Source organism: Neopsephotus bourkii, unplaced genomic scaffold, assembly GCF_033783945.1.
Source record: "Neopsephotus bourkii isolate Nb327-2 ecotype Australia unplaced genomic scaffold, CSIRO-AGI_Nbou_v1 NB_196, whole genome shotgun sequence".
NCBI classification, from domain to species: Eukaryota; Metazoa; Chordata; class Aves; order Psittaciformes; family Psittacidae; genus Neopsephotus; species Neopsephotus bourkii.
In genome coordinates this window covers 1,555,425-1,580,698 of record NW_026900709.1, presented here as the reverse complement: position 1 = coordinate 1,580,698, position 25,274 = coordinate 1,555,425, and the positions used below count along the sequence as shown (strand labels likewise).

The 25,274-nt window shown below is 40.7% G+C and overlaps 1 protein-coding gene across 3 annotated transcripts in view; it reads right to left on the bottom strand.

The window, feature by feature from the left end:
* Positions 1–12,761: 12,761 nt before the first annotated feature.
* The window catches only part of MYO1B (myosin IB), a 115,430-nt gene continuing 102,917 nt past the window's right edge, over positions 12,762–25,274 (bottom strand). For all 3 annotated transcript variants that reach the window (XM_061376529.1, XM_061376538.1, XM_061376547.1), the window contains 6 exons: positions 25,048–25,182; positions 24,045–24,151; positions 20,909–21,041; positions 19,248–19,400; positions 18,178–18,305; positions 12,762–15,756 (listed from right to left, as the gene is read on the bottom strand). In XM_061376529.1, coding sequence (XP_061232513.1) covers positions 15,633–15,756; positions 18,178–18,305; positions 19,248–19,400; positions 20,909–21,041; positions 24,045–24,151; positions 25,048–25,182 — 780 coding nt within the window. In that variant the 3' untranslated portion in view covers positions 12,762–15,632. The remainder of the gene's footprint in view (positions 15,757–18,177; positions 18,306–19,247; positions 19,401–20,908; positions 21,042–24,044; positions 24,152–25,047; positions 25,183–25,274) is intronic.

The window sequence follows — 25,274 nt, the reverse complement described above, 5'->3', positions numbered from 1 at the left end:
TATGATTCTGTGATTTCAAGATAGCTTCTCACCTTCATGCCATGCCTCACTCCAGCCTTTGCTTACCTTCAAGTACCTCCCCACAGCCTGGAAAGCAGAAACCTGGTGCCAGTCCTGGCGCTACTGTGTTGTCTCTCCTTTTGCTTTCCATTGATTTTCTGTTGTTAGAGACAAAGCTAATATAAAAGGAGTCTCTCTAAACCCCAGATCCTATTAATCTCCCCTCAGCACTGTGTTCTCCTAAACTATTGCATCAGTTGAGAGGACATGAGTAGGGATAGATGACTAATGTTTTGCGAGGATGTGCCCCCTTAAGTGGCTTGGGAAAGCAGCTGGGGTTCAAGTAGGAAGTGATTTGAATGAGCCACAGGAGGCTCGTAAGGCTGCCCTGCAGCCCTTGCCTTCTCCATGCAGATGGTAATCTCACAGGGCCCAGCACTAACGACCTCAGAGCAGTCCCGAGACTGTGAAAATAGCCCATTACAAATCTAATTATGCAGATTAAAAATTAAAGTCACAATTAAAGACTCTGAACCAATTCTTATCTAATTTGCACCAATGGGAAATCAGTGTTGGAGGAGAGCAGAGAGAGCAGGCTGTCAAGAAGGCTGCTCGTCCATGCCCCAGTGGCAGGGCTAGGAGCATGTTCTGCATCCCTCCCCTATTCTCTCTGCACCAGAGGCACTCGTCGCTGTGTGTGCTAAGCCTGCCACTTCCCTGGGCTCATTTCCTCATCAGGAGGGTAGAAATGCTTCCTAACCTTCCTGGAGGTGCAACGCACGTGCTTCTTCTCTGATGCTGGCAGATGGGCCCCACTATCCCAGCTGTGAATCACAGCACCCTGTGTTTATGGGAGAGCCCTTTAACTGTGCACCCATGGGAGGCATGGACAGACACTGCGTTATCAATAGCCCGATCAGTCCCACTGGTATCGCTCTGCATTGTGACACTGTCCTCAGGCTGTTCTTAACGTACTGGTGTGGTGTGATCTGGAAATGAAGGGTCCTAATACCAGCACCAAATAAATAACTTTCAGTGGGGCAGCTGATCACCATGCAAAATACACAGTAGATACATTTTATATTTAATTTAATCCTTCTTCAAGGATAAGAAGGGGAACATTCAGAGACCGTACAAGGCAGCTCTGTGGTGCGCCACCATCTAGCTCCTGTTAGCTTACTACATGGTCTGATCATGATCCTGTCCACAGCCCTGTTGTCATGCCCTGTGTCACCTGACAGGCTCACTGGAAAGTCTTCCAGATTTTTTAAATCAGAGGGACTCTCATAAGGATATTCATCAGAATACAGTGTTTAGAATTTTCTCAGGATATTTTCTAAACATCTTGAATCAATTTTATTTATTTAATCTGAGAAGAGCATTAAAAAATTCCAGACTTTTAGTATAGCTTTCCTCCCACTGTTCTTTTGTCCAAATTCAGCATCATCTCGCCTGAAATACAGTATTTATTTCGGGTAAATTAAAGGATGGGACATAATTCATTGCACATTGACATCAGCTCCCTCTTCAGCTGAGCAAAATTTGCTTTCAAGATGTTAGGGCTGATGTGCCTGATAAGCTTTAGGACTCAGCTGTTTAGAAGTGTACATGCTACCAAACTCTGGAGATAAGTATATTCATGAATTGTGAGAAAACACTGCTGGGTAATCAAACACTTCATGTATCCCTGCATTAACTCTCAAGCTGGTGCTCTCAGGACTGTACATTCCTGCTTACAGCGAAGGAGGGCTACCCAGCCTGCAGCTAATGACCTGCTTCAATTACCCTTGGCTGAGCCAGCACAGGCAGGTTGGGTGAGATGCACACGCGGGTGACCTGCCTCACTGGGAAGGCAAAGTTTTCAACAGGCCATTTAGCAGATAAACAAACCTCACTCTGCTTAAATACATTAACCTTACCATAGCTGCAGTCTCCAGTGCTGGCAGCCTTTTATCCTACCACCTACCATCCTTCTCTCTCTTTTCAGACCCCATGCTATGGGCCTCCATGCTCTTGTGTGCATCTCAGCCCTTCTTCAGTTTAAGATCTCCTCCTCTTCTCTTTTCATAGTCCATCGCTCTACAGGTTACTTGTCTGTTGGAAGAGATAGGGAGGAAGGGGACAAGCATATTCCTGTCTTGAGCCATTTGCTTATATGAAGCATAATTAAACTAATGAGAGCTTCTCAGGATCCAAGGGCTCTTTGTGCACAACAAGAGGATTTCTGTGAAGAATATTTTCATTTTCACAGCACCCAGCAAATGTTATTCCTCACACTAGCACCAAGCAGTAAACATTATTCTCCCCCCATTATAGTGAACAGCCTAAGTGGCTTACATAAAGCCAAGAGGATTTCATTTTACATTGCAGTTCAAAACTTCCCTAGCCTCCAGTCTTCTGGTCAGATCATGACTCTGTCTTGACGTGATAATAAATTCAACAATATTTGATGGCCTGGAAAGACATGTGAATTCTCTCTCCCCAGACTGCTTCCAAATCAATCTGGTCTTGTCTCATAAACGAACGAAAGGAAATGCACTACAAAAAACAGACGGATGATACTTCTTTTCCATGCTCTGAATAAGGGGTCCAAATTTCTTCACTGCATTTAACACTACATTTTGGTTATTACTGAGTTCTCTTATGGGTGACAACAACATAAGCACCGAAAAAGGCAGAGCACAGGGGGTGTACATGGTTGTTAGGTGCTTCTCTTTGAAGAGCTGCACAAGGATAGTTGAGGTGTCTGTTCTCCTTCCTGCCTTCTCACATTATTATCAGCCACAGCAGCAACCCACAGATTCCTTGAAAGACATACTTGGTGTTATTTCTTTCTCTCAGCTGACAGATGTTCATTATATTCAGGTAGCACCTAAATGTCACAAGAGCCCTACTGGGAAAGGTCCTGTGTACAGATGTTGTTATTGATCTTCATTGCCTCAGACAATTTCACCTCTTAAATGAGAGACACCTTGGGCACAGGAGGGGATCTTCTCTTGGACCATGCCATTTGTAGGTGGCCTCACAAAGAACAGGCAATAGGACACCATGGAGATCTGGTTTGCCTCATGCCTTACCTAGCATCAGAGAAGCATTCTTGGGCAGCACAGCTCACAGCCTGATTTACAAAACAAGTGATTCCAGCACAAAAAAAAAAAAAACAACCCAGGGAACTACTTAAATGCCTCTCGGCCAACCAATTTAACACCAATAATGAGACAAGGTCAATAGCAGCATCCTCAGAGTCCACATGGTAGCTGACAGGTTCACAGATCACCTTGCATCCCCATAGGAGTGTATTTACAAAGGGTCTGGGTTCTACCAGATGCTGAGAGCTCTCAAGTCCCACTAAATGGTTTTAAAGTAAATAGTAGCTGAGGGAACTGAGCACATCCAGACAAGCCCTTCAAAATCCCTGACTACTCCTTCTCCATATGGTCACTCTGCTTATTCTCCATGTACTGTGTTGACCCACTGGAAGTGTAACTGGCAACATCATTTTTTTTCTAATGCTCTGCACAGCACTGTCATATCAGTGTGTTCTCCAGAGAGGGATAAACGTGCCATTTTCATTAAAACCTTAATTAAATATACAGCAGGAGCCTTTACTGCAGCTGAACTTGGCTTTAGCTTTAACTCAGTTGCTGGCATCCCTAGCCTGAAGGCGGGTAAGCTGTTGGAGTTCCACCATGAGCACAAGGTAGGGCTTGGTGAGTAAAGGCAAAGGGAGGTTGCAAAGAGGAGAGGCAAGTTTTGTGCTGCTTCTGGCAGAGAACAGTAACCAACCAACCAGACAGCATTCACATTAATTAAGAACAAAACACCCCAAAATACGCATTATTGCCTCAAATACAATGATAATCCTTAGTTCCTCATTTGCATGTTCATTAGCTTGTCAGTAGGATGGCTGTTACGGAAGACCTAAAACACGCAGTCATGCACATATGTATCCAGTCATTTACTATAACAATAGCTTCCTCTTTTTCTATTTAACATATTTCTCCCTTGCCCAGAAAACGGTTCAAGCTGAGCCATCCAGGACAAACTGCAACTGATGAATAAATCCTGAGGAAAGCAATTTTGCATTATACAGCTAATTATCTTTTCCAATACTGACTGCTGTGTTTATTTACTAGTGATGGATCCAGGGAATTCCTGGAGGAAAGACCCATGGGAGAGTTGGAACAAGTAGCAACCTTCAAATAAATACACATAGCCTTCAAGTAAATACATGTATTCCTATCAATAGGGAGAGAAATATCAAAAGCAAGTCCTCATCAACAGCAGGTCTTCAAACCACCACGTTGCAGTAGGAGGAAACTACTGCTGGTGAAGGGATGCAGAGGGGTGGCCCAGGAACCAGTAAGGACAGAATTCCCGAGCCCAAGAGGGGAGGATGCGGAATGATGTGTCCAGGGATGCAGTTCAGCAGCAGGCAGGACGGTGGTGCCACTGGTGGAGGTAGGGACAAGGAGCAGTATCTGATTCAGCAGCATAGTTAACTATGAAGATGTGAGTGAGTGACATTACCAGGGCAGAAAAACATCCAGGACATTACCTTGAGGAAATCCACAGTGGTGACTGTAGCTTTTCCTGCTGCCACCATGTATTTCATTTCATCGTCACAGCAAAAAAAGAAACTTCAGTAATCTATCTTTTGTTAGACTATTTCAGGCAATGTCTGGCAGGAAGACATTCATGGAGACAGCTGTGCCGGTGGTTTTGGGACAGAGCATCAGTCTGACAGCAGATTAAATCTATTACAAATGCTATTCTCAAGACATCATCCAGGATTTGAACTTCAGACCAACAGCTCAGCACAAAGTTAATTTCATTATGAAACTGGAGCCTTTTTGCATTTTGTCTATACTTGTAAAACATCTGTGTTTTCCATTGTACCCTGCTCCATTTCTTTGGTTTTACCCTACCCCTACATTTGCTGCGTGCCTCAGATTTTTACATGGGGAAGGAGCAGCTGCACCTCAAATGCTTTGCTAGCAAAACTCCACAGCCACACAGCACTCAGAGAGGACACCAAAATGGGCATCAGCTCATGACCTACCTGACAGCAGGGAAGCAACAGAGGTCTTGGTAACAGGGTTGGTGCGTGTGTGAGATTTCCCATGGAGTAAAAAAGCATCAGAGGAGACTTTGGCATGTAGGACCAGGACTTTAACCAAGCGTATACATTAAAATGCTGACTGGCTCAATTATTAACTCTGCCGAAAGCTTAAATATTGCTGGTCTCCAGATAAAACAAATCATTATACTGAGTTATGGTTGAAATCATCACGCACAGAAAAGATCGTCACAATGCATTGCTGAAGTTGAGCTCATGTTTCCAAGACCTTCCCCTAGATTTACTGGCAGGAAATAAATATACATGCCTTCAGAGCTGCAGTTCATGCCAGAGCAGGACAGAATCTATAGCTAATACCAATATCAGAATCTATACCTAATACCAATATCAGAATCTAATCTATAACTAAAATCAATATCAGAATCTATAGCTAATACCAATATCAGAATCTATAGCTAATTCCAGTATCAGAGAAATGAAAACAATAGCACAGAGAAGGGTAGTTTTTGTAATGGTGACATTTTTTTTCCCAGTAGTAGACAGACTCAGGTCACTTCTGTGCATTCAGTACCTGTCAAATGATAAGGGCAGTTGCCAACTAGCAAAGCACATGCAATCTCAATCCAGGTGCACCAAACATTTCCATAGCTTGTCATAACCCATGGCTTTTACCGACTCTGCCACCAGATTTGCAATTCACTACTGCAGCAGAAGCAGCCTAGCAAATCTCCTGTTGCTCCCAAAAAACCCACTTCCACTCATTAAACTATGAAATCCTCATCAGGGACCTGGCCTCACCAAGCACTGCCTAGGGGACAACACACAGAGTACCAAACACTTGTGTGGAGGTTGCCCATCTCCTAGGGAAGATCAGTGATGAGCCTTGTAGTGCCACAAGCAGGCAATGTAAGGAAGAAATCAATGGTGGCATAGACTGGGCATGGTCAGCAGAGGACTGCTGCTGTTGAGGGTGGTCTATTGCATCATGGTGCAACTGCTGTGTGACTTGTAGAGCCAGCTTTCCTCACAGCTTAAAACATTCTACAAAGACAAGCTCACAACAACCAGCAATACTGGGGAACAAACTGAGGATCAAGGATCGCGTGAGACTCTTTCTCACATCAATGACTAGTGGTCAGTTCAGCTGCTTCAGGGGTTTGGGAGGATGGAAATGTGTTTGCTTGGAGCTGGTAGGAGGAGGAAGGCTCATAAGAAAAAATGCCAAGAGCCCCATGGAAGGTTGAAGAACATGCACACAAAAAAAGCAGCACGTTGTGTCCAAAGAAAGTTCAACATTTTTCCCAGCTCACTGGATTGTGGGAACTTTGCTTTTCCAGGGAATAACTATGCTATTTTCAGCATTTTTATTATTCAATTTGTCACGAGCAGTCTCAGGAGACTGTCAACAATCGGTTTCAAGCAGCATCTGACCACAAACACTTCTCCACATGTGATTTAGAACATCTGGAGTGAAGGAGTCGGCTTTCAAAGCATGCCAGCACTAAGCTGCCTCCCCACATTTCTTCTCCTTCCTTCCTTCTTCACGTCCATTGTCAGATTGTGCATAGAAAGCGGGATTGAAGAGCTGAGACCAGAGGCCCTCCAAATAGGTTGTCACTCTGTATTTGCTGTAAGCACATGGGGAGGGCAGCCACAGCCTGCTTTGGAGAGGAGTGTGGTCAGGGATTGCTGGTGGCACATTCCCCGCATCGCTGAGCTGCAGTGATTGATACGTCACGTCCCCTGAGGATGGGAGATGCGATTCGGGACCTGGAGACGAACCAGCATGAGGACTGATGCTATCGTGTGCACGCTGCATATTGCATCCACACACCCAAATAGGAGGCATGTGATTTGCTCCCTGCCAGCTGTAGGCACAAGATCTGTATTGGGTGAGCACCTTTTCACTGGAGCTATCTGGCCAGGTAAACCAGACATTCACAAAGCAGTTCTTCAGCAAGCCTGGAGGAGGGGATGGGAACATATGAAAAAGGAATCCAGGCAAGTAGCAGAGGAAATGACATTATGATCCCAGCTGGAAGCTCTGTAATGATCTGCTTGGTGTCTGCACAGAAACCTGCATGAGAATGAGAAATTCTGGCCCCTGCGGAGCTGATGGGAATTTTATCATCAGCTAGAGGGGGGTGAAGGTTTCACACAGTCATTTATTTGTGTTCATCTCTGATTTCTCTGAATGATCCACACGCATGCGGTGCAGTCATGCGGTAGTCTGCATTCACACCATCTTCTGCCTTGCATGTCTGGCTTCTGAAAGCTGTGCTCTTTATGACATATGCTGTTGTGCTACCAGTGCTCCCGCTCCCCAAACAAATCCTCTTTTGTAACAATAAAGGCAGTGCTGGGGGTGAGAGAAAATCTTGAACTGCACTTTATAAAGAGCTAATGACATTGCAGCAGGGTCTGTATCTACCTTGTTCTCTTTCATATGTTTTAAAAGAACAGCTAGAAAATTTGGGCATATTTGTCTGTCTTATGGTAGAAAACCTGGGATTTTGGCACACAGCGTCTTTTAAGAGAGCTCATGAGGTCCTTGAAACCCATTATGACCACCGAAAGCACAACTGCTATCCCAGGACATGGTTTTGCATCACATCTGAGCTAGCGTTACAGCTCCCCATGTCCCCTCCCCTGTCCAACCACATTAGTTAGGGATGGGGCAGCCACAGCTTCTTTGGGCACCTTCTTTCAGCTCCTCAGCATCCTCACAGGGAAGAATTTCTTCTTCATTGCTAATCTAAATCTGCTCTCTTATAAAGACAGTTTAAAACCATTCCTCCTTGTCCTGTCACAACATGCCCTGGTAAAAGTCCCTCTCCAGATTTCTTGTAGGCCCCCTTTAGCCACTAGCCTACTATTTAGGTATCCCTAACAAACTCCTGATGTCTTGTAAATCAAGCACCTTTTCTGGACGCCTCTTACCCATACCCTGCTTTGGATTTGATTGCCCTTCCTGCTCCCCCTTACATCCCACCAGTCTCTAGAAATTGCCCCACAAGTGTGACCAAGCCCTGTCAGAGATGGGCAGAGATGTCTTGGGAAAAGGACACACTGGGGTTACGTGAGAGAAAGGAACATCTGGCAGTGCAAAACTGAGTGTGAGGAGAAAGCTACTCCAAGGGAAGCCTCTAAATAACACCATGGACCAGGATTAGCTCAGTAACACAGAAATAGATCAAATCTGCCCCAGGCATTACTCCACCCTGCCTGGAGGAAGACACTGCATAGCATCCCCACCCATAGAATCCCAGGGCCTGGCAGCTGGAGAAGATGCCTTCCCTCTTTTTGACAAGGGTTTCCTCACCCCCTTTGTAGAGAAGAGCCTGAAAATGGGACTGAAACTTGAAGCATGGATCTGGCTCTCAGCCATCCTTCCTTTCCAGTTTGTTCTTTTATTTACTGGGTTTACTCCAAGAAATCTTACCTCTGCCTCAAAAAAAGGAAGAGAACCACCCAGGTAGGATCAAAACCCACATTCCAGGACCATGTGGTGCTCAGGAGCCAAGCACATGTGGGTCATCACATGCTGTCAATAGAGCAGTGCTTTCTACATAGAGCATTCAAATAGAGGCTGCTCAGGAAGAACGTCTCTGTGCCAGTAATGGGTTGATTGTGAGCTAGAAAAAGCCTTAAGTTTATATTGCAATGAGTTTGCTGTTGGTTTGAAATAGACACCTTTTTCCTGTATCAGAAATAGCTGATGGTGTTATTTTTTGCATCATCCCCAGAACAGCTCATGAAAACTTAGGAACCTGCCATCACAAGGCCACAGTCTCCGTACAATGTTGAGAAGTTTAGGATGCAGTCAACATTTAGGATTTTCCACTGCAAGCTCATCCACAACTTTTGGACTTTAACATTTAATTTTTAATAATTATCAGTAGCTTATGGTGATTTTGATCAGACAGCATTGCTTTCAACATCTCTGATTGGAGCCTTCATGGTTAAACTTACGCCAAGTTCTCTTCTCCATAGCTATAGCAGCATACAGCCAAGTAAAAGCACATATAGGTGTATTCACAGCTATTTAATGCTCCTTTACATCTGAATATAAATGAATTCCCTCTCTTTGGCACCACAGTTTGAAACTACCTATTTCATATTCTGATGGATTCCTTTTTTCAGGCTACAAGATGCATACACAGCAACCTTGAAGGCTGTGTGCATGAATCAAGCCAGCAGGGACTTCATCACAACATCACTTCAAGTGAATTTCTATTCTAATAAGAAGAAACAGAGCACATAGTAACAGCAGCTTTTCATGTTTCAGGCTTCAGTTTTGTTTTTTGCCAGTTTTGGGAAACACTGGTGATACTGATACAGCTAGCGAGTTAACTCGAAAGGGAACAAAGCATCTTTCATTAAAAACAGCTCTTGGTTAGAAGGGAAATAAAACATTTCCTGTATATTCAGCTGAAACCAAAGCACCAAGACTCAGTGGTAGATAATGGAAGAAAAAAACCCTAAAAGAATACATTGCTGCTTTACCCTGGAGACATCTCCCTTTATCACTGCAGAGAATGCCAGAGGCAGGATGGAACTGGAATGTAATGAGAGCCAGAGTGGGGAATGGCACCCAGCATCTCTGAGACCACTCAGCATCAAGATAGTGGTGGGGAAGAGATCTGCAATGTCCAGAAGGGACATTGCCAAGCCAGTAGAAATCACCATTCCTTGTGGCAAAAAGCATTACCACTCACTTTCAGAGAGCATCCCAGAAGGCATCTGGTACTTCAGAGAGTGAAGGAGAGCCTGGTCAATAAAGTCCCAGGGGTCTGGCCAAGGACTCCTACAGAAGGACTCCATGCAGGTCCCTAGCACTTTGCCAGGTTTCCAGGGAAGAAGATTCCCTGGCCAGAGGAATATTTAGGTTTTATCTTTTCTCTAATAATTACAGAGCATAAACAGTAGAATGTTATACAGCAAAGAGATCCTTACCTTGGGGTAATGCAGTGTGCAGCTCTGGAAATCAGTTGAATTAGTAAGAGATATTCAGATTCTTCACATTTTCTTTTCATTCATGTATAAAACTTTTTGTGCTTCCTACTTCAAAATGCTGCCTGGTCAATTCATCATCAGATGTCTTAGTTTAGGATGAAGGAGAGAGGGAATCTGTCTTTAAAAATCTTTTAGTACTCAGTTTCAGTAATTGATCATAATCAAAGTTAACTGCAGTGGTCTCAAATTGTCCTAACTCTCATTTTAAGTTAAAGCCCAAATATCCAACTCATCCATGTGCACAAGGGAACAAGAGCAGAACTGGTTTTAGCTGGTAACTGGATGAAGTTGATATCCCTCTCGCAGCCCCAATCCTTTAAATAGCACTAGTTTACTATAGACAAATACAGCCAGATATGACATAGTGATGTGTTTCCTTAAAAACAACAAATAAGCAGGAGCACTTTTTTCCTGTTTGCATTCCAGCTAATTTTTGAGAATGGCCAATGCAAATCTGCCCCAACCTAAATACATTTTTACAACAATTATTAACAGCAACTATGAATTCACCACAATCCTCCACCCTCTATAATCCTCCTCTTGCTTCAAGAGTGGGAAGAACTGAGGGATTCAGTGCTGCTGATTGAGCAGTACAGATGAACCGCTTGGTGGATAAGGAATTGGCTGGATGGTCACACTCAGAGATGTGGTCAATGGCTCAGTGTCCCAGGTGGAGACCAGTGACAAGTGTTCCTCAGGGGTTGGTATTGGGACTGGCAGTATTCAACCTTTGTTGCTGACATGGACAGTGGGATTGAGTACATCCTCAGCAAGTTTGCCGATGACACCAAGCTGTGTGGTTCGGTTGATACGCTGGAGGGAAGGAATGCCATCCAGAGGGACCTCAACATGCTTGTGAGGTGGGCTAGTGCAAACCTCATGAAGTTCAACAAAGCAAAGTGCAAGGTCCTGCACCTGGGACAGGACAATTCCAAACATGAATACAGGCTGAGCAGAGACTGGATTGAGAGTAGACCTGAGAAGGATTTAGGGTGTTGGATGAGCTGGCAGTGTGTGCTTGCAGCCAGAAGGCCAACCATGTCCTGGGCTGTATCTAAAGGAGCACTACCAGCAGGTCGAGGGAGGTGATTCTGCCCCTCTAGTCTGCTCTCTGGGATACTGTATCCAGCTCTGGGACCTCCAACAGAACACCAGCCTGTTGGAGCAGGTCCAGAGGAGGCCACAAGGGTGATTGAGGGCTGAAGCACCTCTCTTATGGCGACAGGCAGACAGAGTTGGGCTTGTTCAGCCTGGGGGTTCCAAGGAGACCTTAGAGCAGCTCCCAGTGCCTAAAGGGGACCTACAAAAAAGCTGGAGAGGGACTTTTACAAGGGCCTGTAGGGACAGAACAAGGGGGAATGGCTTTAACCTGACAGGGGAGATGTAGATCAGGAAGAAATTCTTCCCTGTGAAGGTGCTGAGGCACTGGCTCAGGTTGCCCAAAGAAGCTGTGGCTGCCCCATCCCTAAGTGTTGGAGGGAGGATGCTACTGCCTGAAGTCTCCTGAAAATACTTAACAGATCACACAATTTCAGAGAGACAGGTCTGTAATGCCAATTAGTAAATATCATGCTCGAAGGCCTACAAGATGATGCTACATGCCAATAACCTTTAGTTACATTTAACTGGAAGGCCATGGGGCACTGACATAACATGTGATTATTTTAAACCACATTATTAAAAGCAGTTTCCAGAGAACTTTGATCACTCTGAGGGGTTTTACAAAAGTTAGTAAAGATTTATCCCTTCCACTCACAGTCATGTGTATCTGTGTAAGCTACAAAACACTCCAGTAAGGATGGAAGCTCGACAGGAGAAAAATCAGACCTTATCTGTTAGTGATGCCAGAGATTACTTAAAATTCATGCTTCTCTGTATTGTTATTATTGACAGCATCATTATAAAACACTTCCAGCTCAGTCTTTAAAATGTGTGCTTCTTGGAAAGTTCTAATGTCCAAAGAAGCGTAGACCTGTGTATCCCCCTCCTGCCCATCAGCATCACACTACAGTGCAACCTTAAAATAACGATGACCATTCTGATAATTATGGAAAATATGCTGTTCTTCAAGATTAAGGCTCTAAAAGCTTAAGAATTAACATGTGCACCAAGTGGGGAAAACATTTCATATCAAAATTTTGAATTAATTCTTCAAGTTTTTTTCCCCAGAACTATGTAGGAAAAGGCTCTCATTTTGGCAATGAAAACAAACCTGGATTAAAACTAAAGATGCTTTTTCTGATGCTTTAGTTTCTTTCTTCCATAATTTGTACAACGAACAAAAAGATACATAAATCAGAGCAAAAGTGCTATGGATAAAAAGAGAGAAAAAGATCATGAGACAAACTGTGGAATATGATAGGTTTGGGGCTCAAAGCTATTTTTGAAAAATCAGTTTAATCTGGCTTTCAATATGGTTCTTAGAGAATCAGTCCAAATCCTGATGTTAGAAAAGTTGAAAACTGTTGAGTAAAAGACTTGCCTTGAAGAACTGCACTGCAAAAGGCTACAGTGAGTCACTGAGGAAGACATGCTGCCTCTTAAAACCAGAAACAACTTCTCTCCCCAAGTCACACACCCGTGTTGTGCATCTTTAACCTAAAACCCAGTCAACCTGCTCTTTTTAGATTTGGTGGCAGTAAGGAAGATACAGATATAGAGAAAGTATAGGTCTAGAACAGAATTTTATTTGATTCTTGAAAGATTCATGCAACAAATCTCATTTTCTTTAATGATCCTTGCCAAGCCTTCCGATGACAGATTAAAATCCACAAGTAAAAGGACGTGTAAGGTTAGCACCATAGGAGGAATATTCTGCTCCTTACAAGACTATTTAATAGACAGTTATAAAAGAAAACAGAGGAAAAGAAACCTACGTGACCTCACATTTTCATTTTCAACATCCTAAATACTTCAATCTAAACATCAAGATACCATGACTCATCTAGCGTATCTAAATAATTCATGTCCAGCAAAACTTGCTCTGTACAGTGAGAAATATTTAAGTGTCAAATAATAACCACCACAAAGTGCCAGCTAATATGCAAGGTAAAACTTGTAAAGGTCCAGAAAAAGAAAAGAAACAACAGAAATCAAAGTGAGGAATTTACCCCTCTCCCAGTCTTTTGCAGGTATGGCTATCATGTCTTGCTGCAAAGACTAAAACATGAACGGAATGTGTGCTGGGTCTCTCTGGGATGGGTTAAGTATCCTAACATTATCCTGCAATACCCTAATTTCATGGGCCGCATATCCACATGTACTTACTCTAAACTCTCCCATTTCCTACCTGCAAGCAACTACAGGATTATATCAGACTTCAAATGTTTTTCCTGACTTTTGTGTTGATTTTTAAAATTTGCTCCTTGTGGTCCTTACTGCAAGGTTTTCAAGATAGTGAACAGTTTTACAAACCTTCCAACATTTACCAAGCAGGGATTCTAATACAGGATTTAGGAGTTTCAAACGCTATGTTATTACATGCTGTCTTCTTAAGGCAATGGAGTAATCACTTTGAAGTATCCTAATTTTGCATTACAAATTGATAGCAAGATTTCCTTCATAAACATCCCTAATTACATGTAAAATTATTTAAATTTTATTAAACTATTAAGCCAACTCAATTAGTAAAAGAAGGGCTCAAACTATGATCACAAGGAAGAGGCAACTTTTGGTCATAGTTAGGGAGATGTATCTTTTGCTTACTCCCACCTTTGAAGGTCATGTACATGGCCTTTCAACAGCAACATTAAAGCAACCAGTTAAAAACAATTATTTTGTATCCAAATCATAGAAAAATATGCACTTTAATCCCAAAGCAAAACATGGCATAACCCAACCCAGCTGTTTTTTCCGCCCAATAACCATTAGCACTATACAACATCTACAGCAGTAAATGCCGTTTTAGTGCGGAGAGACACTGTTTAATGCTGAACTACCCAGAGGAGCCTTCAGAGCCATGAGCACTACATCACTTTACCACCAGGAGAGTAATGAGACTCTGAACTTTTCTTTATCTTTCCTTTATTTATGGTTGGACTTCCAGCACTTCACATCAGATACTCAGGGTCTTAATCTGTCCTATATCAGACTGCAAAAATACAATGCTTTCTCAATTGCTCTTCCATCAACAAATCAGTCACATCCAATAAACCCTTCACTTGAGTAGTTATTTCTATCTAAAACTGCATCTCTCCTCTTAAGGATTTCAACTAATGCTTCTGGCTTATAAAAGATTAAGTGCATTCAGTTACACTGAAAGTTTATAATGCAGCTCTTGATTGTATTTTCTGTGCACACATTTACATCAGGCACACAAGTTATATAAAACAGTTTGGAGTACAAAAATATGGTTATAATGTAGGAGTACCAAATAGCACAGAATTAGAACAGTTTTGTTACCATAACAATTTATATACAGACCCCCAAATTAACGATTTTTTAATTCTGAGTATTCTTCCCAAGTTGACAACTGTAGTGTACACCCTAAAAAACTGCAAATTAACAACACAAATCTAGTTTAACCCTTACACTGTCTATGCAGCCTGCACCAATCCTCTCTTGCACACAAAAATGTATTATAAATAATTCTTTCACAAAATGTCACGTATGTTTTATTGCACATTGTACATGCCAATATCTAAAAGAAAGGCTCAAACCTTTTGCTTTAAACTAACTGTTTAAATACCTAGCATTTACTTGTGTTATGAATACTATTGCATTTTTCAGGCTCTAATCTTAACTGATAATTTAAAAGAAAAAAGCAGAACAGAAAAGATGCCTTGAACTGTATAGCCTTTGTGAAAGAAGCAAGCTTTTATAATTTTACTGATTCCTACTGTATAAAGTCATTAAAAATACCTGACCTGATTAAAATTCCTGTTTCAAAATTTTGCATTTTTATGGTAAAATTATGCATATAACTGCTTGTATAATCAGTTTTGCAGAATTAGATGTTCCTGTGCTGTACTGACTAAAAGGTTGAGTTACATAGGTCCTAGTGTTAACTACAGGAGTTAGTGCGTCAGCCTCCATCCTGCTGGTCTCCCCAGCAGTGACAAGCCAGGAGCCCTTCACACCACCACAATAGGAACTAGATGATCTCAAGGTCCTTTCGAACTCTAACCATTCTATGATTCTATGACACTGGGCACAAATGGCCACCAAGCATCAAGGCCATCTATTTATAGTTCCTGTTAAGCAGATCCCTAGACTAAGGAGTACGACTAATTTAGCATTAATATGTAGGTTTATGGTATGCTGCACTAAAATATGACCGCTAAACAAAGAGAATGATTTGTGTATGACAGGTATGTTCCAGCTGCTAAAAATGCCTCACTGGGTAAAAATCTGCATTTTGAGGGTTAAGACTCTGGTATGAACAAAAGGATTTAAAAGTCGATTGATCGAATGTTTTGCCAAGGGTTTCCTAAAGCTATTAGCCATCAACAGCTCCAGAAAGGGATAAAACCAGTAAAACTAAAATTGCACTATTACAAAGAAACAAGTCCGTGAAAGGGAGAGCCACCAGCTGCAGTTAAGGGACAGCCACTTCAAGAAGCCGATTGTTTTTTCGCTTGCAAGTTGGGATGTTGCCGTTTTTCTGGCTGCCTTGTATGAACTTCACACACACTTTGTCTTGTCTGAACTGGACCAGGAACCTAGGAGAAGGAATAAGATACATTTTCATTAAAGGTGGAAAAAAACTTCATAAATAGAAGTCTTTTCCTGTTGGTTTGGAGCATTGCTCCAAGGATGTCATTTTCAGGTCTGCATTAATAAATGAGAGTTGGAGAATAAAAGTGCTATGTGTTATGGTATGGCTTGAACCTCCTTTAGGTAGATACCTTAGTTACTGGTTTCTGCCGATAACTGTCGACCTTATACAACAGGTAGTTTGCTATTCCTTCGGAAAGAAGGCAGTTTAAAACAGAATTTCTAATGTACCAGAAATGCAGCAAAGACTATTTCCAACTGGTTCACCGCCACCCAAGGGGACTTTTCTTTTTTCACAGAAAGAAGCTAAATACTTCTATAGTAACACTGGGAGCACTCCTCCTGTTTTGTGCTTGATTTATTACATAGCTGGTATTTTAGCAGCTCTTCTATTTCTAATTTACAGCCCCCTGCTCAGCAACTGGGAAAATACACTTCCTTCCCAGCAATGTCCAAACTGAGGTATTTCCTACTGTCTAGGATAAGTTAATTTGGATTTGACTCTTCACTTTTTTACTGGAAGAGAAATTTCATTGAATGTGGAGAATGGCTTAAAAAAATGTTTAAACTCCCCCTGTGAAGTCTCAAACCACTCACTGATCTGGATAGAGAGATTAAAAGCACATGCAGCAGCAGCTCACATGCAGCAGTTGCTGACCTGAAAAGTCCTTTGTAACACAGCAGATTTTCCCTTTTAGCATCCTTAAAAAGTCCTCCAGCAGAGGCCAAAAACTTCAAAGAATGTGTACTGTAGCCGGAAACCACAAATCAAGCTGATGGCAGAGCTCGGGGGAGGAAGTGGCCTCTGCTGTGCTGAGCTGCCCTTCGGTCCTGCTTTCCTGCTGCACAGCTCAGACACTCAAAGATTAACTTGTTCGCACCCATGCAAGCATCCGGAAAACGTAAGTAGGTCTTACAGCCAGCATCTCTTGTCACCAGTGCTGTGTTTTCCTAGACCCATTGTTCCAGCATTATATACGTAAACGGTATGCCTCTTACTAGACATACTCTTATTGAACAGTAGTTTTGGTCCTATCAGCTCTCTTCCCAAAAACTAGTGTAGATTTGTCAAGATAAAGCCATTTTCTCCTCAATCCCTAGTTGTGCTTGTATCTAAACTCCAGTAGAGAGAAAAAGAGTACTGCTTCACCAGTAACAGATAGAACTATAGTCTGGATAAACTCAACAGCAACACACACTTGAATGTTTTTAATCTGCCAGACAAGAGATGAAACCACATCCCCAAATGCAAGACTCCCAGAAAGCAGACTGTTTTCCAGACCTAAGGCAGTCAGTCTAGACTAGCACAGTGCATGCTTAAACTTTGTTCTAGTAGTTTATTCCTTTGTAGGCATCATTAAACTAGAAACTTCCTGGAGACAGCCACGCTCTTTTAGATGTTAAAAACACACACCCTTGAGCAAATTAAATCACATCTGGTGACAGCACAAAGGAAAATGGCAGATGTCCTTTTCAAGGAAAGAGCAAAATTAGCCTTTAAATAAAACCTCAGATCTGAACAGGTACAGACTGTACTCACCATCATGACTCTAAATGCAAGCAGTGCGGTGCAGCCAGAGAAAAGGTTCAATTTTTTTCCTACTGAAATTTTATTTCACTATTGTTAAAGTGTTCCAAATTTTCTTCTTTATTCATAATGAATAGAGCCACCAGACCAACACTGCTGAAACCAGGGGGCACTTCACACAACAAACTGTGGACTGAGTGAGGTACTCCCACTCAGCAGGCTTTAGGAGTTCACACATGCACAAGCATTTTTATTCCATAGCTATAAACACTGCAAGTACAATCTTTATTAAGGCCAGAATATGAAACTGCACCAAGCAGAAATAAATACTAATTTGAGATGCAACTTTTTTATCAAACAAAGCCTTTAACAGCCAAAAACCCAAAACAACAATAGGTGGTTCAAACACCAATAGCAGGAATTTTAAGAATACCATTTTCACTTTCACAAAAGATAAGGCAGACCTTTATAGACCTACATTACCACCATTGTTCTGTGTGTCTGGGGAGGAGCTTTTCATTCTGTTTATGTTGCTTTCACTAGAACTTGGCACCTATTGTCCATTCTAATCAATGAACACCTCATAGAAATTTTCAGTCACACAAAACACTTATCTCAAATGCCACTCTGCTTCACAGCCCTATTCAAAACTACCTTAAAAGCGCATTTTCTCTAAGGACTTTAAAGGAATACACATTGAAAACTGGATCCTTATTTACATGTATTCTGTCAAGAGAAAAGAACTGTAAGTTACATGACAGTGTTTTGTTTGTCTAACATTAGATACTTGACTTTTTAGCATGTTGCAAATGTATTTTTAAGCAAACAAGAAACATACTCATCAGATATCTCAATGTTGAGCTTCTGTTTGGTTTGGCTGAGAGTAGTGCGGTAAAGTTTAGTGGCCATTTCAATAAGGTGATCACTGCTTAGCAGGAAATCTCCTTTACCAGCTGCTTCTGAACCCTGAAACAGAAAGGAAAGTAGTTAGAACTACCAAAATCTAGAACCTGGAAAGCATTAAATGCCATCCAACCAGGAGGTTTTACAAGGACTATTCTCTCCACACTGCAATGAAGCAACAGACTCTTGCCTTGTAAATCAAAGAGAGATGCAGTGCAGTGTATAGGATCAAAATGTAAGTCACTCTCAAATAAACCACTAACCTGTTGAGGAAGTTAAAAACCCCTTCTTACCCTAAAGAAGGGTCGCCTTCATTTGTCCTACAAAACTTTAGTGTTCTTGTACCCTTCTTCTGCTTATGCCCCAGCATGCTCAAAGTATTTTCAGAAAGGAACAGAAAGCAATTACCAATACCAGTATTAGGATGAAGGCAGTCAGTATGAAAAGACATTACATATGTATTCATACGTACATTCTTCAAATCCATTTAAGCTACAATGCAAATGCCAGCTTAATGACTTTAGCACAGCAATGCTGACAGTGCAGTGAAGCAAATATAGCACTGAACTAAGTTCCTTAGAACTGAGTAACTGAATTAGCTCTGCCATAACATGGATTTCTTGGCATCCCATAAAGAAAAGAGAGATATTCTGCCAATGTGTCAGGAAGAATTATATGAGCAGCTAAAAAGGAAAGCACCGCCACAAAGAATCTGAGCCAGATTAAAGGCCTGTATTACCAATGGAAAACTCCAGTCCTGAAGAGGCTACAGTGAAATATGAAGTCTGATTTTCACAAGTAAATGATCGTTCATAATGTAGTAACTGTTCTCATTTGGCTTCAGTAGTTTTATATCAAAGCTTTTGCAGATGTGCCGAAATTCAATAAATTTCTAAGCCTACAGGCTGACCACCAAAATTTAACAATACAAGGCAGTTGATAAATATATTTTACACCACTGCATGTAAACCAGTCATATGATCGTATTATAAAGTTGTAACCAACCTCCTTGAGGTGCACGGCAAAGAAGCCATCATTTTGGGAGCTCATGGACACCTTGGTAACATCTCCCAGTGGAACCTCTGACTTGATATTCCCAGATTTTTGATCCGCAAGAAGAACATTATTTTTGGTTAATAAGAAAATTCTGGATGTAGCCTGTGAAAACACAAAAATGCCAACCATTACGTACACAGAGAGAGAACGAGTCCTTATTGAGCAGCTACTAAGACTATAAGCAGTTCACAGTGTTAATAAGCTTGGACCCCATTAATACATATGAACATCTGATGTTCAGTAAAAGCTGCAGATCAGTTAAAATTGGGTCCAATTTACTTATGTGTCTAATTATAGACTGAGAAGCTTAGCTCATTTTGGCACCTATACTTAGCTATAAAGAGGTCCTTTAATTTCTAACTTATAGAATTCAGAAACTGAAACTTGGAAACTATGTAAATATGTAAAAAAAAAAAGGATAACCTCATTTCTCATGCTCTGTCTATCACCAGGAAACCAATTGCACCTTTTCAGTGATAGATAATTCAGGACTAAGCCTCACTATTTACTGTTATTCACCAAAATTCTGCTGCAGAACACAAATGATGTAGGTATTTTCAATGTTATGTTCTCATCCTTTTATCTATTGGAATTATTCTTTAGGAGGATAATCATTCGTATTTTCAAACAGCAAATATTCATAAAGCATGAATGTGAGTTCTTAAATTTATCTTAGAAAGTATAAGAAAGAGAAAAGAGAACATGGCCTTTTCTCCTATAAAATTTTAAATAATAAAATATTAATTGTTTATACTAAAAATTAGCTGTCTTAAACACACAGAACCATAGCTCATTACTACTGTTATTATTTTTTAATCTTGAATGCTGTAGCCTATGCAAGTATAGGAAAGATACTGTCTTCACTTAATTAGTTTCTTCTAAACCGGAAAATTAACTTGGAATCAACAACAGACAACCTAATTTCACTCCTACAAAAGCATATGACATCTACATCTGAGAAGTTGAGATCTACTACTTCTAATATTTAGACAGATATGGGGAAAACAATTACATTTACTCAAGGAGGATAATACTTCCAGCTTTAATAAGCGTAATTTAAATGCAAAACAAGTTCTTTGTTGGCAAAATAAACCAGTACCCAGCATATTTAACAGCTTTATTCAAATGATACAAGAAACTTGCCTCTTCATTCTAAAATTATAAATCAGAAGACAGGCAAAGCTGGCAGATTATGCCACTTACAAGTTTGAAACCTAACAAAATGTGATAATCAGGAGCTTGAATGACAGTGTGAACTTTGAAAAGTTACATTTTCTAAATACTTGAACAAGAACAATATTCTCCAAATATTTATTTTCTTCAATTGGTAAATAGAAGAGCTAGGTCTGTGAATTGGTCCAGTCTGTTTCCAGTTGAGGAGATGCCTTTTCTGTTTGGAAAAGTCACTGAAAACTACAAACCCAAACAAGATTTTAGTAATATTTACATAAATTTAAAACCTAAATCCAACATTACCACTCTTGCCCTTAGAAAAAGGCATTAAAAAAAAAATCCTCAGGCTATTACAAGACAGAAACAAAGTCTCCATCTTAGTTCATTTATAACAAAAATGATCTGTTCTTCTGCATAAAACAGTTCAATTTTATTACCTTCCCATTAGCTCTATTGATCTTATTCACAACTTCTGCAATGATGATCTTTTCATCCACAGCATCTTTAAGTTTTTTGTACTTGGGGTTCTTGCTGATTTCCAAGTAAGCTCCTTGGAATGGCTGCCCGACACTGCCCAACAAAAAAAGACATAGGAAACATGAGTTAAATATGAATCTCAGGGAAGAAGCAAACCTTATTAAACCATCATGCTCTGCTTCAGGCTTCATGGAGCCAGGAGATACACCAAATACCATTTTCCATGACTCTATACTGTTGGAAGCTCACTTAAGCTGTGATACACTCTCTGCCAGGGAAAGTAATTAGCTGCATCAGTTTTAGCAAATGAATACTGTGAACAGCCCCAAAACTTTTACTCACAATTTCTACCTGTTTTAAACAACAGCAGTGCAAAATAATTTGCTACTGTCTAACAGAGTAATTAGGAGAATACATAACTGAATGCAAAGAGAGCTTTTAACATGGTGTTCATTTTTGCAGTGTAATTGTCCTCCATCCTGCTGAGAAGCCGAGAACTGCAGTGCCCTGCTCAGCCCCAAGACTCTCTAGCTCAGTACCACTGCTTACTCAGTGAGGTGGTGTTGGCATTAATTTGTGCCATTCAGCCATCCTACATCAGCTGAAAATAACTTGGGAATTGCTACCGAGCAGTGTGGATATATCTCCCAGCACGTTATCCCAGGGGACAAGTGAAAGGAGGAGGTGGAGGGCTAGAAACAGTATGTGTATTGGACACAGAATCCTGCATATATTTACAGCACAGTGATAGTGAATAAAGAGAAATTTATCACCAGAGACAGTAATAGGATTTTTTCCTTTTTTGCCTTTGCTTTGGAAACATTTTCCAATCAAATGGGCCAGACTGCTACAGGTGTAAGACACAAGTACATCCTTGCATATGCAATCCATTTTGTTTTAAAAACGCACAGTAACTGTCTCTGTGAAAACAGGGAATAGTAGGACTGACACCTTTGCCCTTTCTCAATACTTCAGAGTGATAGACAAGAACTTGCCTTCAAGATCTGTTTGTTAAATGTGTATCAGCTCTTCATCAAGACTTGCTGCACCTGCAAATCACCTCACCTTTATCCACCTCAGGGTTATTCAGTAACAGCTTTGCTATCATTTGAGACCTGCTGACTGCAGTTGCTGCTTGCTTTGTTTGGAAGTCACTTTAACTAATCACTTTGATTAAATTACAATCAAAGGACTAAATGCAAAGTGCTTTGACTGTAATTTAATCAAAATTACTCCATACTGTAATTTAATCAAAAAAATCCACAACCGGAGCCCAAGAGGAACCAATATATTATGTGTAATAGCACTACCTTTGTAATTGCGTGTCTGGTACGCAGCAAGATGGGAGAGAAAACGAATGCTACTGGTATTTTAGTACTCATAAAAAGTCCCTTTCTGTTCTTAAATAATTATATTATACACAAAAATTATCCCCATCCAACGAATCATTATCATACTAACTACTCAGAAACTTTATATACTAATTTCCTCTACCCTTAGGCTGATAAAAAGCTCCAACAAGAGCTAATCAGCTCTGAATAAAAGGCAAAAAGAGATGGAAATGTTTCTAAATTAGTGCAGGGTGGGGAAAGCATTTTAACTTTCTACCACACTGGAGCTTTAGGGGCTTTTTGGTTTTATTCATTAGCATTATGAAACCATAGCCACCAAACCAGTAGATTCCCCGTAGACTTTGTCCCTAATCAAACTGTGATGAATCACAAGCTAAAACTCAAATGAATCAACAGTTACTATCATGTATACCACTTCAGAATGTCTTGGATAAAGTGATCTCAGATATATGTTTTGTTTTATAATATTTCACTGTTTGATCTTGGTGTAAAAGGTACCAAACCAGTTATATAAATAAAATTCCTTCCTTCCCAAGGAGCTCTGTGTTGATCAGATCTACACTGACCCAAAGCAAAAAAAACCACCTTGCTCCTAGAAAAGTCCAAAGGCAGCATCTTTCTCTTTTTTTCAGCAGCATAAAAAGACATCCCAAAGGAAATAAGGAGCAAACCACAAGCTAACATATACAGCCATTAAATAAGTTATCTACTGAAAGGAAGAAAGGGAAACATACACTGAGCCCATAAGAGAAAAAAAGGAAATGTCTCAGTTACACAAACCAAAACCAATAAATTACAGACACACAACTAAGCAGAGCTTGTCCATGCATGGAACTGCTCTCATCAATGCATGCAGATTCCTGATCCTCCCTCTACTGAACCTTGTGTCTCACTTTACAATGCCTTGTTCCTGCTCAGCTCAAACTATGGCTTCTGAAACAAAATTCTCCTGAGATGGACAAGACCTTTGTTTAAGAAAAACACAGTTCCTGTGTTCCTATATTTGTCAGTTTTATTGATGCAAAAGAGGTACATTCCTTATGCAACATCAGATATTATTGCTCTTTGAGTAATGCTAGCTCTGCAGACTGCAATGACAAGAATTTATCAGTTTTTAAGAACTCAGTAACCAGAGAAACCAAAAAACTTATTTGCAAAGATTGCACATTTTTAAAAAGCCCCCTTTAAATTTTTAAGCACTTTAAATATCTATTTTTAATTATCCTTTTAAATAGATACATACCGATGATCTAACTCTTAAATTACCTAGTCTTCACATTAGAGCATTATGGTGAATGTACTGAGTCTGAACTAAGAGAATCCCTGGCACACCTCATCTGGGAGTGACATGGTCACTTACAGCCTTCCAATTCACTCTGCATTTATTGGTTGCAGGAACCAGCATGATGGAAACTAGGGGAAAGGGTGAGAGTTATTCCCTTCTGTAAGTTCTCCAAGCTTTTACAATGTGAAGAGGTCACGGAGGGTTAGAACAACAGAACATCATGGCTTCTGGACAGAAGTGCTCAGTATCACAGGATTAGTGGGCTGCAACAACATCTGTGTTAGAAGCAAACTGAGGCCAATTTGCAGGATTGTAAAGTGAAATGATGGAGGGACATCATCAAACAAGGAAAATGCACTTTCCTGCTTAAGATAAAAAGCAAAATCTTGCTTGGTTTCCTAAATCTATGTATGGATATTGACTTTATTGCACACTAGAAGCAGCAGAATAAGTCATTACCTGGCTGGATATAAAGCCTTCTTGTCCTTGAAAAGTTCACTTGCTTCCAGTTTTTCTTCATATATAAGCTTCTGCTGATCTGTGAATTGGTCTCTGTACTTTTTACACTACAAAACACAATATATTAAACAAACCCCAAAATTATCTTTCCCAATCTGATCTGAAGCAGCAGCACCACAGACTCATGTTTGCTTATTGCTCAAGATGCACATTCCTTGTATAGTTCTGAAGTGACTCAGCTCCATCCTGCATGCCACTGTAGCACAGTAAGAGGCAACAGAGGTAGTTTTCTCCTCACCCATTCTAGATAGTTACACCAAAACCAGTGTCTAAACCATCTCAATTTAAGCATGTTGAGTTTGAACACAAGCTTAATATATCAGATACCAGTCACTCGAAGACTGTGCTAAAAAGGTTCTCAGAAACATATATATATATATAGTTCCACCATTGTGGAAGTTTATGTAAGAAAGAACAAAACACAGCTGAGAGAATGAATTTTGCAGGCTCAGGAAGAAAAGCTGTTCTTTGACAATTCACAGAAAACACAGCCCACAAGACCAGTAAAACGAATCATCGGCACTTCCACAGATTCTCACTGTTCTCTCTATCTAAAGATCCAAATCAAACCTCAGCTAACAACAGTTCTTCAGTAAAAAAATTCCACCCAGTACTTCAAGTGCTGGTCTAAGAGCTAGTCCCAGTCCTGCCCATGGACACAAGCATTATAAGCTACCAATTAACAGGCAATGGGCATACTGTTTTATATTAAAAGCTGATGGCAGGAAGCAACCCTCCCTCCTCAGCCCCAGAAAGCAGTAAGCAGGATAGTTATAGCCCTTGCAGGCCAAAGATAATGATCAAAATCCATACATCTTCCAAAGAAATAAAATCATCCTGGCTGGAACGGGAAGAAATACATCCTAAAAATAGGCCCTTCATGAACAAAACTATTGAAAATCATGATGAAGTTCTGCATAGACTGGATCAGGATGTATCCTACCCTCCACAAATGGAAAATCCTCTTTAGCTCCTTGTGAGTTGAATCCAAGAAAAGGTAAGGTCTTGCTGGCCAGTTCCTATCTATCGGTGATAAAGAAGGCATCTTATTCTTCATTTCCAGGAAGTATTTTTGCATCTGTGACAAAATTAAAGCAAGATGTTTTAATAATATTCAAATACCAGAGTTACTGATATAAGCAAGGAAAAGCAGATGCTCTGTGATTAAAA